This window comes from Parus major, chromosome 5 (assembly GCF_001522545.3).
Source record: "Parus major isolate Abel chromosome 5, Parus_major1.1, whole genome shotgun sequence".
Lineage (NCBI taxonomy): Eukaryota > Metazoa > Chordata > Aves > Passeriformes > Paridae > Parus > Parus major.
This window is the reverse complement of record NC_031774.1, coordinates 53,809,987-53,825,753: the sequence shown is the minus strand read 5'-3', so window position 1 is coordinate 53,825,753 and position 15,767 is coordinate 53,809,987. Positions and strand designations below refer to the sequence as shown.

The 15,767-nt window shown below is 38.6% G+C and overlaps 1 protein-coding gene across 3 annotated transcripts in view; it reads left to right on the top strand.

Moving 5' to 3' along the window:
- LOC107206296 (protein AHNAK2) overlaps positions 1 to 15,767 on the top strand; it is a 37,617-nt gene that overhangs the window by 14,998 nt on the left and 6,852 nt on the right. The window contains exons 2-8 of one of the 3 annotated variants that reach the window (XM_019007102.2): positions 10,013 to 10,089; positions 10,877 to 10,966; positions 11,716 to 11,772; positions 12,377 to 12,518; positions 12,846 to 13,021; positions 13,789 to 15,359; positions 15,390 to 15,753. In XM_019007102.2, the coding sequence (XP_018862647.1) occupies positions 12,383 to 12,518; positions 12,846 to 13,021; positions 13,789 to 15,359; positions 15,390 to 15,753 (2,247 nt within the window). In that variant the 5' untranslated portion in view covers positions 10,013 to 10,089; positions 10,877 to 10,966; positions 11,716 to 11,772; positions 12,377 to 12,382. Of the gene's footprint in view, positions 1 to 9,987; positions 10,090 to 10,876; positions 10,967 to 11,715; positions 11,773 to 12,376; positions 12,519 to 12,845; positions 13,022 to 13,788; positions 15,754 to 15,767 lie in introns of all 3 variants that reach the window. The other 2 variants (XM_015632041.3, XM_015632042.3) reach the window with 2 other exon arrangements.

The window sequence follows — 15,767 nt, the reverse complement described above, 5'->3', positions numbered from 1 at the left end:
CCAGGTGCCTCCCATTCTTTCCTTTTCCTCAAATTCTTCACAGTTCCACGAATCAAGATGATCATTGCTATTCTTCAGAGTGGGGATAAGCCACTGGATTGTCCTCCTGTTACACAGATTTAAATGACTGAAGAAACCACCTTGCAGCAGATCTCAGAAACTGTAACTGAAGCCCCAGGATTTTCCTTTTCCTTATACTTTGTACTGGTAAAAAAGATGCTTTATTTCAGTGGAGCACTTGGTCTGGCTGAAGAGCGAAACACAGTTTATTCTCCCTTATGCATTAGTTTGAATCTCACACAGCTGTTCATCAAGAAAAACCTTACCATGTACCTCCAAAAAGAATGCATCCTGTTTTAACTGAGTTAAAAAATACTTAACCTGAGTGTGAACAGACCATTATGATAAAGTTACTCATTTCCATTAGATATCATTATTTTCATATTACAGAGAAGCTCTGGATGTTTGGAAATGTTATAAACCAGCGTCAGGGTTCATAATCAAATCTTAGAAATAGTCCTCTTAGTGCTTTCAAACAACTCCACCCATCTCAATTCATTCACCAGTTACTACATGGGTGAACCACAGTGTAGTTACTTTCTTGCTATTTTAGTCTTTAACCAGAAAGAAATCCAGAACTGTAGTAATGAGTCCTTAAAGAAATGGTTTCTCCCTATCATATATACTAGTGTCTGTGAAACCTAAAACTGAAATCTGTTTCCTTAACTAAACCGTATTTTTCTCTAATCTATTAGGCAAGCATCTTGATTTGTTATTTTTGGGTGCTAGGAGGTACAGAAATGGAAAAACTGTACTGAACCATTTAAAAACCACATGCAAAGATTCCATTTTATTTTGTCAAAAATATAATGCAACAAAAGATCGTCAGCATCAGTTTTTCCTTCTGTAAATTAATATGCACTTAAAATTCCATTGCTTTTCAGTCTTACATGATTATTTCTAATTTCAAACAATGAAGATTAAGTTAACAGATTTAATTTGTAAAAGAAGACGTGTCAAATGACACATTGAGAAAATGCAGGGGTAACATATACATCTATTAGGGAAAGGTGTTCAAACAAGAGGTAAAAACCAATGGGCTGAAATCAAAAGACAACATTTTCAAAAAGAATTTGGTATGTGACTGATTCAATTATTTTGAAATCTGACCTTTTTGTGACTGAAACCCAAGTTTATAGTCCATTTATTCAGATTTGAATTACACTGATGTGGGCAGAACTAAGCTAATTTATTTATTTATCTGACTCAATGGATTAGTTTATCTGTAAATGAGATTTTACACTTTTGTAAACCCACAGCCTGCATCCAGAAATTCTCTCTAATTTTAAAGAGAATCTCCTACCACAGAAAAATAAGGAAAAGTGAGCTGTGCCAAATGCTCTTTTGCTACTATCAGTGTTTATTGACAGAAAAGATTTTTATCTTAACAAAGTGAGGGAACTGTTAACTTTATCTTTGATGTAAAATATTTTCCCATAATAATTTTCTGTCACCTTTATCCCATATCTCTTGTATTACATATACATTAAGGAATTTAAAAGCTTAAAAAATATTTTCTTCTGTGGTGATTTACATCCAAACAAGTTGCCCAGGGAATTTTCTCTCAAACTGAAAACCTGTTTCCAAAGGCAGATATTTATATAAAAACCCCCATAAAAGGTTGTGGGAAAACTTCAAGGTTTTTTTCAGCATTCCTGTTTTGAGAGGGGCTGTGCCCAGAATACCAAAGAGGTGGCCAAAGTAGCATCACTCCATTAATATTGCTGTATCTGGGCACTTAATTGTGCACAGAATTTTATCAGTGGGGTAAGCAGAAATAAAAGTCTTCTAGGCCATAAGGACCTTAAGCCCATACAGATCATAATATGAACTCTTTCTCTCTATATATGTATGTATGTGTTTATATTTATCTCTAAATACAAAAAAATTTACTGAGCATTGATTCTAATGAGGATTTTTTTAAGCAAAGGGTTTGAAGAGCATTTTTAGCAGCTTGGGCTAAAAAGTCTGTTTCTAATTTGGAGCGCTAAGTGCCATTTATACAAAGCCTGCATCAGTTTCTTCAGGCTTTTTGCAAAATGTCAGCAGTTCCTCTATTCTTATTCTTATCTTGAGACCTATTCTTACAGAACAAATGTGCTTTCTACCAAAACCACCGAGAATTAGCATGTCTCTTCAGTGTATCAGCACTGGGCTACCTTAAGAGACAGCTTGGGATTACAACCACTTCTTAAGAAATCCTGGTTCTGTGGCCAGAGAAGTTGAGTCTCCAGGGCTGCCAATCAAGCCTATGCAGGCAGAGAGATCATTTTCCATAAATGCATTCATTTGATTCATTTATAAATCTGAGCAGGGCTGCGCCTTGGCAGTGGAACAGGCAATCTGCTCTGGTAGAAGCCTGAATTCTTGGAAGGGTGAATCAGAGTGGAGAAGGAACGAGGTAAAGTTAATTTCTGTCACCTTTATGGGCCTTATCTGCAATAGGCACCCACCTGCCTGTGCTTCTAGGCAAGTTTTGGTAAGAGCTGAGTTCACAGCTATCTAACAGGGAGGACAGCAGGAATCGACTCCTTGCTCTGAGAGGATGGCAGATATGCTGTACATTCCCTTCCTAAGTCCAGTTGTAGAGGTGAAGGGGTTTCTTTCAGAAGGGAGAAAATTGCAAGATAATCAATATACTGGATAATCAAATAGCTGCAGAGTAGATCCCACCAGGATTTCTGAAGGTGGTAAGCAAGTGAGAGGTCTTAATTTCCAATATGTTCCTGAAACCCTTCTGAAAACTCAGATCATCCAGATGGGTAGTGACACTCCAGAAAGTTTTATTTGGATATCCATGTAACTGTTTACAGCACAGTAGTGAATCAATTGCAAGTAAAACCAGTATATCCCAAGAGATTAAACTGCTGAGAGTCACAAGAGATAAAAGTGTTAAGGATCAGAGTGGATTAGACCAGTCTTAATTGCTTTATTTGGCTATGAATTGCTAACTCTCTGTCCAAAAGGGTGGTAAGCAATTTTGGTTTAGGCCAGGAGTTTGGGCATGCATAGCAACACCTGCTAAAAAGTGATTCCCTTCTCTTATCATTTTTCCAAGAACAGGCCCAGCAATCCTGGAAAAATCATAATTGATAATTATTAGAGAGGGTCCTGATTCAATACATTATCACAATATTATGCAAAAAAACCCACTGTATACGTGCAGGGAGTAAAGCACAGACTGTAAACCCATTCTGTCACATAAAACCTGAGAGAGAGGAAAATTTCTGCCTAAGACATGCAAGACAGAGACACAGGGCAGGAAGCTACACCTGCTCTCCATGCAAACAGACTAAAACTAGAGATGGTACAAAACTTGTGCTTCTGAGACAGAACCATGGCCTAGAGGAAAGAGCACCAAACCTCTGGTTGTCTGCTGGGTACCATGAGCACTTCTCCAGCTACCTTTTTCACTCTGCCACTTGTAGCTGTGTTTTTAGCTAGGAAGAGGAGGGATGGATCAGCAGAGCCAAATACAGATATTAGCCACTGCTGTCTGCTTTTGCTGTCTCTTTTGGATATCACTCTACTCATGTTCTTGCAATGAACTTTGCTTAAGAGCTTATTTTCAAACTCTGTTAGTTGAAGGAAACATTATTCTGTTTCAGTAAGAGTTGAAATATCAGACTAATGAAATACTTTAGTTAATATTTTATCCTTGTAGCAGAAGAATTATGTAGATCAAACTACATTTCCTATATAGCCAAGTAACCAATAAATGATGATAGCTAGATGAAGGTCATTAACTCAGGATCTGGGAAATTTCAGTTTGACAATTGGGGAAAAAAATGTCCCCTGTGCTTTTCATGTTAAAATATGACTCAAGCTGAGGAGGTTTGTGCAGAGCCCCACCAGAGTGATTTATTTTCATGCTCGGAATTGTTCTGTGGTTTCTATTAAGTTTATCTTTACCATCAGAGGAAAGGTGGACCACTGTAAGAATCAAGAACTTCTTTCTGATCAGCCTTCCTAAAGGTTTTGCTTCTACTGTGAAGTGTGAGCAGGAATGCTTTTAATATTTTTAAATCTGTGGGCAGAGCTTATCAATAAACACACACTCATGAGAAAGCCATTCACTCTTCTTTTCATCTGGGGGCTGTCAGTTTCTGTTTTTATGGTAGTGTTTATATCAATTCTTAGTTGCCAGTGCTTTTACACATCTTCCCTGATACTAGTCAACCTGTAGGAAATGCTCTATAAAATTCTACAGAGCTCAGCATGGCCTTCAAGGAACCCTAATTCCTGAGACATTTTCCTGCTTGGATGTACTTTGCAGAGCAGAGAACTGTTCCTTTTGATAAAAGTAAGTGTTAACTTCATGGGCAGCCCTCTGGCTGGGCAAGGAGACTCATGATTGTAACTCACATATATATAATGTCTTCAAAAGGTTTTGAGATGAAATGATTTGAAGGCTTTTAATGAAGTACTCTAACAGCCAACAAGGGCAGCTTAACATACCAAGGCAATGAATCAAAACATCTTGTTCATGCCTTGAATGGAAGGAAACTATTCACTCACGGTGGTTATTTGGGAGTAGCTGCTCCTTTAGCACGACTGTGCTACAAGCCCCCGCTTTGGGCTCGCAGGTCTGAGCTACATTCATCACAGCACAAGTATGCAGCCCAGGGACAGAGTGCAGCCAAGGGGCATTGCCAAACCAGTGCAAAACAAAGGCAGGAGTGTGGCTTGAACACTGGCCCAGCTGGTTCTGATAGCATCCCGCTGATAATAAGGCCTGTTAAACTCCTTCAGCAGCAAAATCTTTATCTTCATTCCACAGAGTAGTCCTTTGTCTTTATCCCACAGAAATTTCAGGGCTTGGTGGGGAGGGTCTCGCTCTCAGCACAGAGCAGAGGGGAAACACTAAAGGGGCGGTGCTGGTCCTCACTTTAACACCTTTTCTGAGGCAGAAGGGCTGATTTTTCCACCGCGGCAGCCGCTCTGTTCAGAGCTGACAAGCTGGTTCTTCTAGGTGGAGCTGCTGGGTGCCCCGCTGTCTCGCTGGCAGCGGTTCAAGTGAAGTAAGACGACATTCCCGCGGTGGAGGGCTGGGAGAGGCAGCCCGGTCCGTGACACAGGGCCCGCATCTCCCCGTGGCCATGGATCCCTCCCGGCTGCAGTGACAGCCGCGGCATTCCTGCCGCGCTCCGGCCGTGCCCCAGGGCCCTGCCCAGCAGTTGTTGTAACTCGGTCCGTGGGAGCTTGCAGGACAGTGGAATGAATCCTGGTCTCTGGAATGCACTAGGAAATCTCTGTAGAAGATGAACCTCTTGGTTTTTTTGTTGGTTTTCCCCAGCATCATTGGAGCTGTTTACTGGAAATGCCACAAACCTTCTCGAGGTGGTGGTCGGGCCTGCACACACTGTGCGAGATCTTGTGCTATAAACTGTGGTTTAAACCTCACGGCAGCTTCCTTCAGGAACACAGCACATGCACAACAAGGTTTATTTGCAGACACTTCCAGATTCTTATCTTTGTAGCTGATGCTTGCAGGATCATTTCTCTCCAGCATTACTTGCTTAGAAGTCAGGTGAACTTACCTATCTGAAAAAGAGCTCTTGAGAGGCCAAGATGAATGTCAGGCATGTACATAGTGTTCCTGTTATCAAGTGCTTTCCTGAGCCGGGACCCACGATTTAAAATATTCTAAGTATTCTAAGTATTCCCTATTTCAACTCTAAGAAGTGAATCAGAAGGGGCTGTGGGACTTGACGGCAGCGCTGCTCAGGCAGCCGTGAGAGCTCTGAGGGAGGAAAAGGAATCCCAGTAATTGCGATACCTGCAGGAGAGGGAGAACAAGCTGTGGGGGGAAAAGTCAGGCACACCATCCATCTGAAGAGGGATGGGTTTTTTTAAAAAAAAGACATTCTGGAGAAATGCATTAGCAGTTCCCAGCCACTCATGCATGAGGAATAGCAGCCCCATGCCAGGGTGCCTGAGGGCAGAGGGACAGCCAGACCTGCAGGTACAGGGACTGATGGCTGCAGGTACAGAGGTCTGCCACAGGAGCCAGCTGAAGCTGTCCGTGACAGCAGCCATACACATCTTTGTTTACAACGAGACAAGCCCATGAGGGAGCACCATGAAACCCCCTGAACTATATGTAGGAATTTTTTAGGGGGTCAAACACAGTGCCAACTACAATGATGTTAAATGATTGCTCCTGTTGTTTGTCTTGAAATTATTCATTCCTTCTTATTAATAACACAAATGAGGTTGTCTGTCCAGAGTGTGCTTTGCACTGTCAGGAAAGACCTGACAGATCTAAAGATGTCCCAGCCTTGCCCACTTTTCAAGGCACAAGTTTTCTAACTGGCTGTGGACTCAGAGTTATTTCCACAACACTGCACAAACAGGACTGTTAGTTTGTTGTCACAGCTTAGAAATGGTAACTAGCAAATGCCAAAATCCTCCTAAAGAAAAGGCACAGGTTGTGACCTTAAATAACAATAAGTGAGTGAGCAAAACATTAAACTTTTCACTGTGGACAGATATTGATCATGGATCAGGTTTCTGTCTATTAAGAGAAACTACTTGTTGAAGTAACATTGAAGTTTATGCAAGGAAAAGTAATATGCTTAAAGATAACCGATTACTTAAATTCACTATTCATATGCAAATATAACTTTAGTACAAAATCTTAAAAAGCAAATAACCCAAATCTAGGAATTGCAGAGAAAGGGCTATAGTCTGGAAGCAGAGAGGCTAGGATGATCAGCAAAATACATTGTTTCTTTATTAACATCTCTGGTATTCTCATGTACTGTTTTATTTTATTTTAAAGTATACAGATCACAGGAATTTTATATGCCAGTGTTCCAATTAAAACTAGGTTTCTCTTTATACAATACATTAATGCACATTTGATTTAAATTCAATGGCACTGTCATACTTGGAATTCATTATATTTTATCAAATATGATTTTGGAGACTGTTGCCTATTGAATATGAATACCAAAAAAATAACCTGTTTTTATGTTTTCCTTCTGGTTTTGCCTTAACAGTCCATCTAGGTTGCTAGGCTAAAGATAAAATAATTTTTAAATAATTGCATTTCAAAAAGCAGACACACATTTCAGTCATATGATATGAAAATGATCCAGCCTATATAACTCCTACTGCTTACTTTCAAAAAATTCCCTTGTTCTGAAGTCAGTCCAGTGGCTATTAGAAGTAGTCACTGATGTGAATTCCATCTTGTTTATGAAAACATTTTGAACAAAGCATTGATTGTCCAGGGTCCATAAAAAAAAAGTTAAAATCTATAAAATGTTGGCATCACTACTATTCAGGGCATGAGAATGACATGCATATAAATCACAGTTTATTGGCACAGGCTGTTTTACTCAGAAAGAAGGCTTTACTGAAAACGTACTGTAATACCCCTCTTTTATAGATTCCTTTTGAAAGTATTCTGAATCAAGAAATAATCAGAAGCAAATCTTAGTCTACAGTAGGAATCAAGAGCACAGCAAGTCCTTTATGACATGGGTTAACTGTCCTAGAGGGGCAGCCTAGGTGGAGTTTGGGGAAATTAGGGTGGATGGAAAAGCCTCAGTGTGAAGCTTTGGGAGGGAAGGTCATCTGTGTGTCTGATGCCCCTCCTTGCAATCTCACCCACGTCTCTGTTAGCCCTGGGGACAGTAATATGTCGGTTGATTCTTTTAGGAAAAGGCGCTACTTATCAGAGTTTATGAGAGGTACTGTACTTGTATTGCTCCAGTTCCAGACTACTAAAGTGTCACTGAAGTTACATCAGAGTAAAACAAGAGAAACTGCAGTGAACCAGCCTAAGAAGTCTCACAGATGATTCTTTCCTGTTTCTTTTCCAGTAGGAAAATTATTGGCAACCACCAGGGATCAATGCTCTAGTTAATGCTGAAGTGCTGCACTGAAGAGCAAATACTCCAGCAATCCAAGCAATTTTCTGTTAAGTCATTCTACTGGACTGCAGCACTTGTGGGTGGGATTCTCCCAAGTGAAAAATATGGCAATGCCACAAGCCTAAGTCCTTACTATTTCTTGGAATTTTAGTAACAGCCATAAAATTTATTGTTGGCACCTGAACCTTTAGAAGCACTTGACAAATTAAACAATCAAGCATCAATCCAGCAGCTCTCTTACTCATATGATGCTTATTAAAATACATTTGGTGAAATGCTTCATGAATGGATTCCAGAATTTTCAAGCAGAAATGCTTAAAATCAGGTTCATAAATACATGTCTAAAGTTTTTAACAAAGTTATGATAACTTTTCAGTTTTCTTGAGCTTCTGAAGACTGCAAATGCTAGAGCTTTTGAAAAAAAAAATCAAGCTAAATTTCAAGCAGGTCTTTAATCTGAGTTAAAATGTGCATTAAAACCATTTTCTAGAATTTGCTAGAATTGTCCATTGTAGGTGTCAGGACTAGTGCTGCGAAGGCTAAAGGAGGAATGGTCTGGCAGCCCTGATGTGTTCTGGGTTGATCCTAATTCCCTGGAGCTGGAGTACTGCAGGAGAGCTGATTATGATGCTGTACATATGGCTAATGAGGATTGCTTTCTATTTTACCAAGTTTGGAAGCTTGGCCCAGAGAATATTACAAGATATTCCTACTGGAAGCTCACTGTTTCCATTCATCTTAACAAAGTAGTCCATTACTGATCACTGGGGCATAACTCTTTCAAAACCTTGCCTGTACTATATAATTTCATCCTCAAAAAAATCAAGAAAAAAGTAAACATAGGAGATCAGAAAACTATGAGGAGTGACCAACAAAATCCCAGCCGCTTTAACAAGAGTTTGGCAGCGTGTGAAAGTCAGTGATTGCAGACATGACTAAGTTGTGCCATCTTGTCTGCACACTCAGTGTGTAATGTCCAGAAATCTTGTGTTCCAGCCCAAGGATTCTCCATTTAAAACAGACAATGAGTTGCACAGTTCTACTTGACAATTGGTTTTCAGCACATTTTTATGCCAGATGATCTGTTTAGGGGAGCCAAAACTATGTATAGTAATGGCAGTTGCAGAACTGAGTGTCGGGGAGCTAGACAGCCTGATGGCTTGGAAAAAACAAGCATGGAGACAGGAAAGAGACATAGTTATTGGGACAAGGACTTGTGCATGTGAACAGCTGGTGAGTTAGGGAATATGTAGTTCAGCCACACTGTCCTCTACTGGCTAAGCCTGGATCTCTGAAAACATGTCTAATTCATGCTGTTTTCATTCTTTGGTGCTCAATTTAAAGCATTTCAAGAGAATCACACTTTCATATAGGCCATCTCCTTCACCTCATCTCTCTCTGTCTGCCCTCAATACTTTTAAAAACTAAGAAAGCAGAGTCTTTATCAAGGTTCATGACATTTACTTTCCTGTTGTTAACACCTTTGTCAGAAAAGAGGAAGAGTTTCAATATAGGGAATTTCAATCAATCTAATTTATTGTGAATTAGCAAGCTGTTAATTACCGATTCTGATATTTTAAAGAATAGAACAGCTCAGGGAAAAATACTTCAGATTCCCTCTGTACACCTCTCCTTCCCTTTTTCTGTTCTCCAGTCCCTCCAAGCCTTCATTGTGGGCTACATTCAGTCCCTCTGGAAAGGTGGGGGCTTGGTGCAGGAGACTGGGGTCAGAAGATGGTCACTACTTTTATTTTTCCAAATATACAGAAATATTCAGAAACGTAAAGGCTTTTGTGAAGGAGAAGAATCCCCAGATTGGAGAAAATCCAGAACTAGAAGTCTAGTCAGATTATAACCCCTGCCCATGGCTAGTAGGGAGAGCTAGATGATCTTTAAGGTCCCTTCCAACCCAAACCATTCTGTGATGCTAGGAATCTCATGTGGGACAGGCCTTCCCACTGGCCTATGCATGTCCCTTGCCATGCTGCTCCAGAGGGTTTCAGCTTTCTAGCTGACTGCTCTGTGCTCTGTGTGGATCCTGCAGGCACCAACCTGTGTCCTGCTTTCAGGTTCTGGACGACAGCTGAGACCGGCTGAGCCCCCGGGAGATGCTGATGCCGATGCAGATGCAGAGGATGAAGATTCTGTGAGTTTTTTAGAGTTGAATTTTTCTGTGATGACAGTTTGGCAAAATGGGATCTTAAATATTTTGTTTATAGCTGGGTCTTGCTGGTGGTTTTCCTTCCCATTAAAAATGTTGTATTTTAGCTTGGGATTGTCCTGCCAGCTCAAAAACCAGGAGGATGTTTCCGTGTAAAGGCATCTGTTCTTTGCCATGGTTCATTGGCATAAATTTACTACCAAGACTTAGCAAACTATTACATGGCTGTTAACTACAGTAACTTTTCTTTAAAGATTTAGACAGTTTAGGTTCCCTATTGTCTGACTGCAGAAGGAAGAATGCCAAGTGCTTGTCAGCAGAAATTCCTGCTGGGACTCTTCCATGGTTTGCTTGCTTATAGAAGGCAATAAAGTTTGAAGCCATTGGATGCAAATTTAGGTGTGCAAATAGAGCAGGAAAGGGATTTTTTTTCTTTTTTGTTTTTTTAAACTTTTTCAATTTTTGCTAATTGATCTCTTTTCAGTCTGTTCAGTCTGTAGATGCATATGATACATAAAGAAAATCAAAAGAAGCATACCACTGGTTTTCGTCTCTCAGAACTCTGTCCCTTGTGTTTTGAGTGCTTTAACATGAGAACTGTATTTGTTCTCAACCTAAAAAAGAGAGATATTGGTTATTTTTTATCCACCATCACTAATGAACAATTTTTACTCAGAGGGACACTATGCATAACTAGAGAAACACTCCTAAAAAAATGAGTCACTGTTTAATTTTGGATGCCCCTTTACCATCCCTCATGTCTTTTCCACAGGTTAATGAAGTGGCAGTAGAAGACATTCGTCCAAGGCCACAAGGATCCTCTCCAGTTTATGAGTATCCCATAGAAGAGGACTATTTAAAGGCAAGACATTGAATTTTCATGTAGGCATGGCATTATCAAGTTGATTCAAGAGGCTTTATCTCCAACAAGTAGCAGAGAGTCACATGTCATAGAATGGAACATTGTTGCAGCCATTTTGTCTCCCTGTCCCCACCAAAATTGCATCTATGTTCATTGATAGTTTTATTTTCTGCTGGATTTGCTAACCCTGTTCTTGTTTCTTGGCAAGAAAATGCATTTGACTTAATTCTGTGAAGGATACGAGGTAGAGAGCGTAAAGAAACTACAGTGGTTTTCCTGTTAGAAAACATAATTGGCTTGAATCTAACTAATAAGTATTTCAAAATTACCTGTACCTCTAGGTTATTCAGAGTTAGGGATTTAATTACTACAGCCACATTAAGTAGGCAACAATTTGAAATTCAGGCTGAAGTTGAGTAAGTGAAAAAAAAAGTACATTTACAAAATTGAAAGCATGAACAATGTGCTACATTAGGACACAAAAAGGCAGTATCTTCAGAAATCTGGTCTCTGACATTCATTTAATGCAAATTTTGGTACAATGAAGGGAGGCCTTGGCATCTAATTTACTACTGGGAATAGTATAGTTAAATCATTCATGTTGTACATTGCACTTGATCCTGATTCTGTTCTCCTGCCATTAAAGTCAGCCTCAGTTCTTACTCTAAACCAGGAATTTTAACTGACTTTCATTTTACTTAAGAACACTGTGACTTCTGAACATTAAATAATTAAAAAATATTTTTCAGCTTCAAGAAGAAAACAAAAAACATTCTACAGACAAGTCAAAACAGAGTCATCCACAGGTCAGTCTAAAAGCACTTCACAGTTTCAGGTATGAGCCTTGTAAATAGTAGAGTTTGTTATAACACAAAGACGTGAATAGGTGGACAGAAGAAAGGACAAATGGGTAAAGACTTTGGATTTGTTTTGACCAGGAGCTTCATGAATGGCTGAGTTGTGGCAAAGGCATGAACATTTATTTGTCCTATTTGGGGTTCTTCCATAATTCTTTTTAGAATTCTTTCTTCACCCTTCTCTGATTTGAGTGCAGTACAACATTAGCTCCTAGTCAGACTTTTCTGGCCCATTGACTTTAATGCGAGTAGTTAACATCTTCACAGAAAATACAATCTTTCAGGCCTAATAGTTCCCATATGTTTCACATTTTAAAATTATAACCTATTTTCCTTATGGCCCTGATCCAACATAACCCTAACACACGTGCTTAATTCTAATTTAGAACAGAATCAAAACCACACTGACTAAGTATATTTTCTATTTTGGATAATCTTTCTTGAGCTATTAAAAATATACCTGAGGAGACTAAAGTCTTTACTGTAGAACAACTTAGGACCCTTTAATACAAATGAATAAAAATGATAAATTCAGTTATTTTTCTATCTCTAGGAGACAATGGAAGTGACCCTGAAAACAGAAGCGGAAGCTGGTGCTAGTGGTTTTAGTGTGAAAGGTGGAGGAAATGAAGGAATATTTATTAAAAAAGTACTTAAGGAATCTCCTGCTTCAAAAATATTTAGTCTTAGAGAAGGTACAGTCTGATTTTTTATTTTGTTTTGATTTTATTCTGTATCTTTAAATAATGAGATTTCTAGCTGTGTGATAGCCATCTCTTTAGGTATCAGAAATAGTAGATTTCAAACCCACTAATGTTATCTGTGACCTTAACCTCTCCATATTAATTATTTCTAAGACCACTTGCTTGAACAATAATGAAACGTGATGTTTTTTTGTATACCATAAAAAACCTCAGTTTTCACTGGAACAGAGAAAAAAAAAAGCTAAAATGAAAAAAAAAATTTGAAAAAACTATAAAAAACCACAAAGTAATTACAATTATGTATTATTCCACTTGCAGGTGATCAGCTTCTAAGTGCCACAATATTTTTTGATAATATCAAATATGAAGATGCACTCAAGATTCTCCAATATTCTGAGCCATACAGAGTCCAATTCAGCCTCAAAAGAAAAATTGCTGTGCAAGAAGATCTAGAACACTCTACAGCTCAGCACAAAAAGGAAAGGATAGGCCAGGTAAATTCTGATTAATTTACAAAGTTTGGGTAACATACTATAGTAATGTGGGGTGTGGAAATAGATCAGAAAACACTTGTGTCTTCTTACGACTTAGGTATGTATTTAAAGTTAGTATCATGAATATTGATGGTTAAAAGAAATCCCACACAATATTTGCAGCTTTTTAAATATCTTTAAGAGACTATAGATTTTACATTAATACACAATCTTGTGTTAGGGTATAAAAATATTCCTTAGCGAGTCAGCATTTTTTTATTGTTAGTTGTCTGCTGATGGAACAGACTTGGGTAATCTCTGTAATACTTCTATTCAGTATGTTCAAAAATGTAAAATATCAGTAAATACTTTTATCCACAGGTCCTTCATAAGATTTTATATAACCACTGATATTTTGATAGACCTATGATCTCTTCATATGTTTTCATCAATTTAAATTTTTTTTTTCCTCATATACATATATATAAATACTTTATATAACATATATTTGTACAGACATCTATAGATATATATATAGAAACCTCTGTTTACTGCAGTGTTTTGCGAGGAATCAAAATCTTCAGAAATCCATATAATACAGCCCATTTATTTTACATAATTTCTGCTTGACATCGCATATTTGTATAATCTTCAAGAATTTTTTTTTATATAACAAACAGATACAAGTAATAAGAAGAACATTTTTCTACTATTTTATAGTATGTTTTTTCTTTTCTGTTGCACCTATATTTAGGTTACTTGTAATCTTCTGACTACTATTCTTTTAGGAAAAAGAACTCAGTGACAGCATTCCTGAAGAAACACCGCATGTTTCAGGAAAAGACATTTCAGAAGAAGACAGGGAAACATTAATTGTAAGCCAAAGGCTGGGAAGAAGTAAGAGACCTAAAAAAGATAGATTATCATGGCCGAAATTTCAAACAATCAAAAATAAAAAGATATTGAGGCACAGAAGATCTCATAGTACATCAGATGCATATGAGCCTGCTATACAGGATATTTCCCCTACAAGCACAGACACAGAGTCTCAATTTCCACAAGAAGTCCATACCAAAGAGAAGAAAGGAAGCCAAAGGAAGCTGAAGTTCCCTAGCATTGGATTCAGAATGCACAGATCCAAACCAGAACCCCAAGAGAAGCAAAAAAAAGAAATAAAAACTACACTGATATCTGAAAGAGAAAACATACATAAAGATGATATAAGCCTGGAAAATCCTGAAATCCTAACCATTGAATACACCACATCTTCTGCTTATGAAATGAAAACAGGGGAGAGATATGAAACTTTAACAAAAGACTTAAAAGAGATGAAAAATGGCATTCCGTCTCAAGTAAAACAATGCCCTGAGGTTGAAATAAGCATTAAAAAAGAAAAAGACAAGGAAGCAACATCAAAATTTAGTGTACCTGAAGTACCAGACATAACAATAGAGATACCAAAGCCCAGCTTAGAAACAGCTGATCTGAAAGTAAGCCCATCTAAAAAATCACCACAAGCCTCATCAAAATCCCGAAAAAAGAAACAGAAAGGAACAGCAGATAAAAAAGATGAAGGAAGTGGAATTAACACAGACTTGAAGGGTCACACAGCTAAAGGGTCTGTACAGGTAAAAGGCCTAGAAATAGGTACTGCTAAAGCAGAATTACAGACATCTGACACACTGGAAAGAGGAGAAAAACAAGCAGAAGAGGACATACAGATAGTAAATACTCAGAAAATAAATTATGGAATTTCAATGCCCAAAAGAAAAGACACAGAGATTGACGCCACCAAACAGGGAGGTAATGATCCACAATCATTACCAGACAAAACAGCTGATATGACTTCAGAGGACAGCAAGAATTTCAGTGTGAAATCTCTTATGCCAGATGCAGAATCAGAAGTGTCTACTTGGAAAATACAAATGCCATCATTCAAAGTGGCCAAAACACCAAAAGCTGATATGAAAATAGTAAGAGAAGAAAGCAGAGAGGACAGAGAAGATAGGGTAAAAAGGGAAGGAATAGAGGAAGATGGCATGCCCACAAATGATAAAGCCTTAAATGTAGAAATTGGAATGAAGACAGGAGAAAAAGATATAGAGGGAAAAGAAAGCAAATTCAGATTGCCAAAATTAAAATTCCCTACCTTTACCTGGTCAACTACAAAGGAAGAAACAGCCCAAGCTGAAGCACAGATAAGTGAAAGGGAAGTAAAAGTGATAACCCTAGAATATGCAGAAGGGCTTCAGGTCAGTGGAACAACAGAAGAAATAAGAGTTACAAATGCTGAAATTCAAGAAGACATATCCAAAGGACAACTAGATCAGGATGACATAAACCAAAAGAAAAAAGGCAAATTGACAAGTCCAAAAAAAACAACATTGAAATCTACTACAATAAAAATTAACACTGAAGACACAAACGGAAAAATACAGATTACAAAAAATGATACAGAAATGCAGAACAGAGAAATCAATAAAAAATCAAAATATGAAATGTCAGAAGGTACAAAATCAGACATCCAAGTTGGCAAGGTGGACGTCAGCCTGCCCTCCGTTGACGTCACCCTTCCACAGGCCAGCGTTGACCTGCAGGCGCCTGAGGCCACCCTTAGCGTGGAAGGAGAAGCCAAAGTCCCAGAGAAGGAGGCCACCAAGACCAAGGACGGCAAGTTCAAGATGCCCAAGTTCGGCATGCCTTCCTTTGGCTGGTCCAGCAGCAGAGAGGCCAAGGGCACTGTGGCCGCCGAGGTGGACGTCAGTCT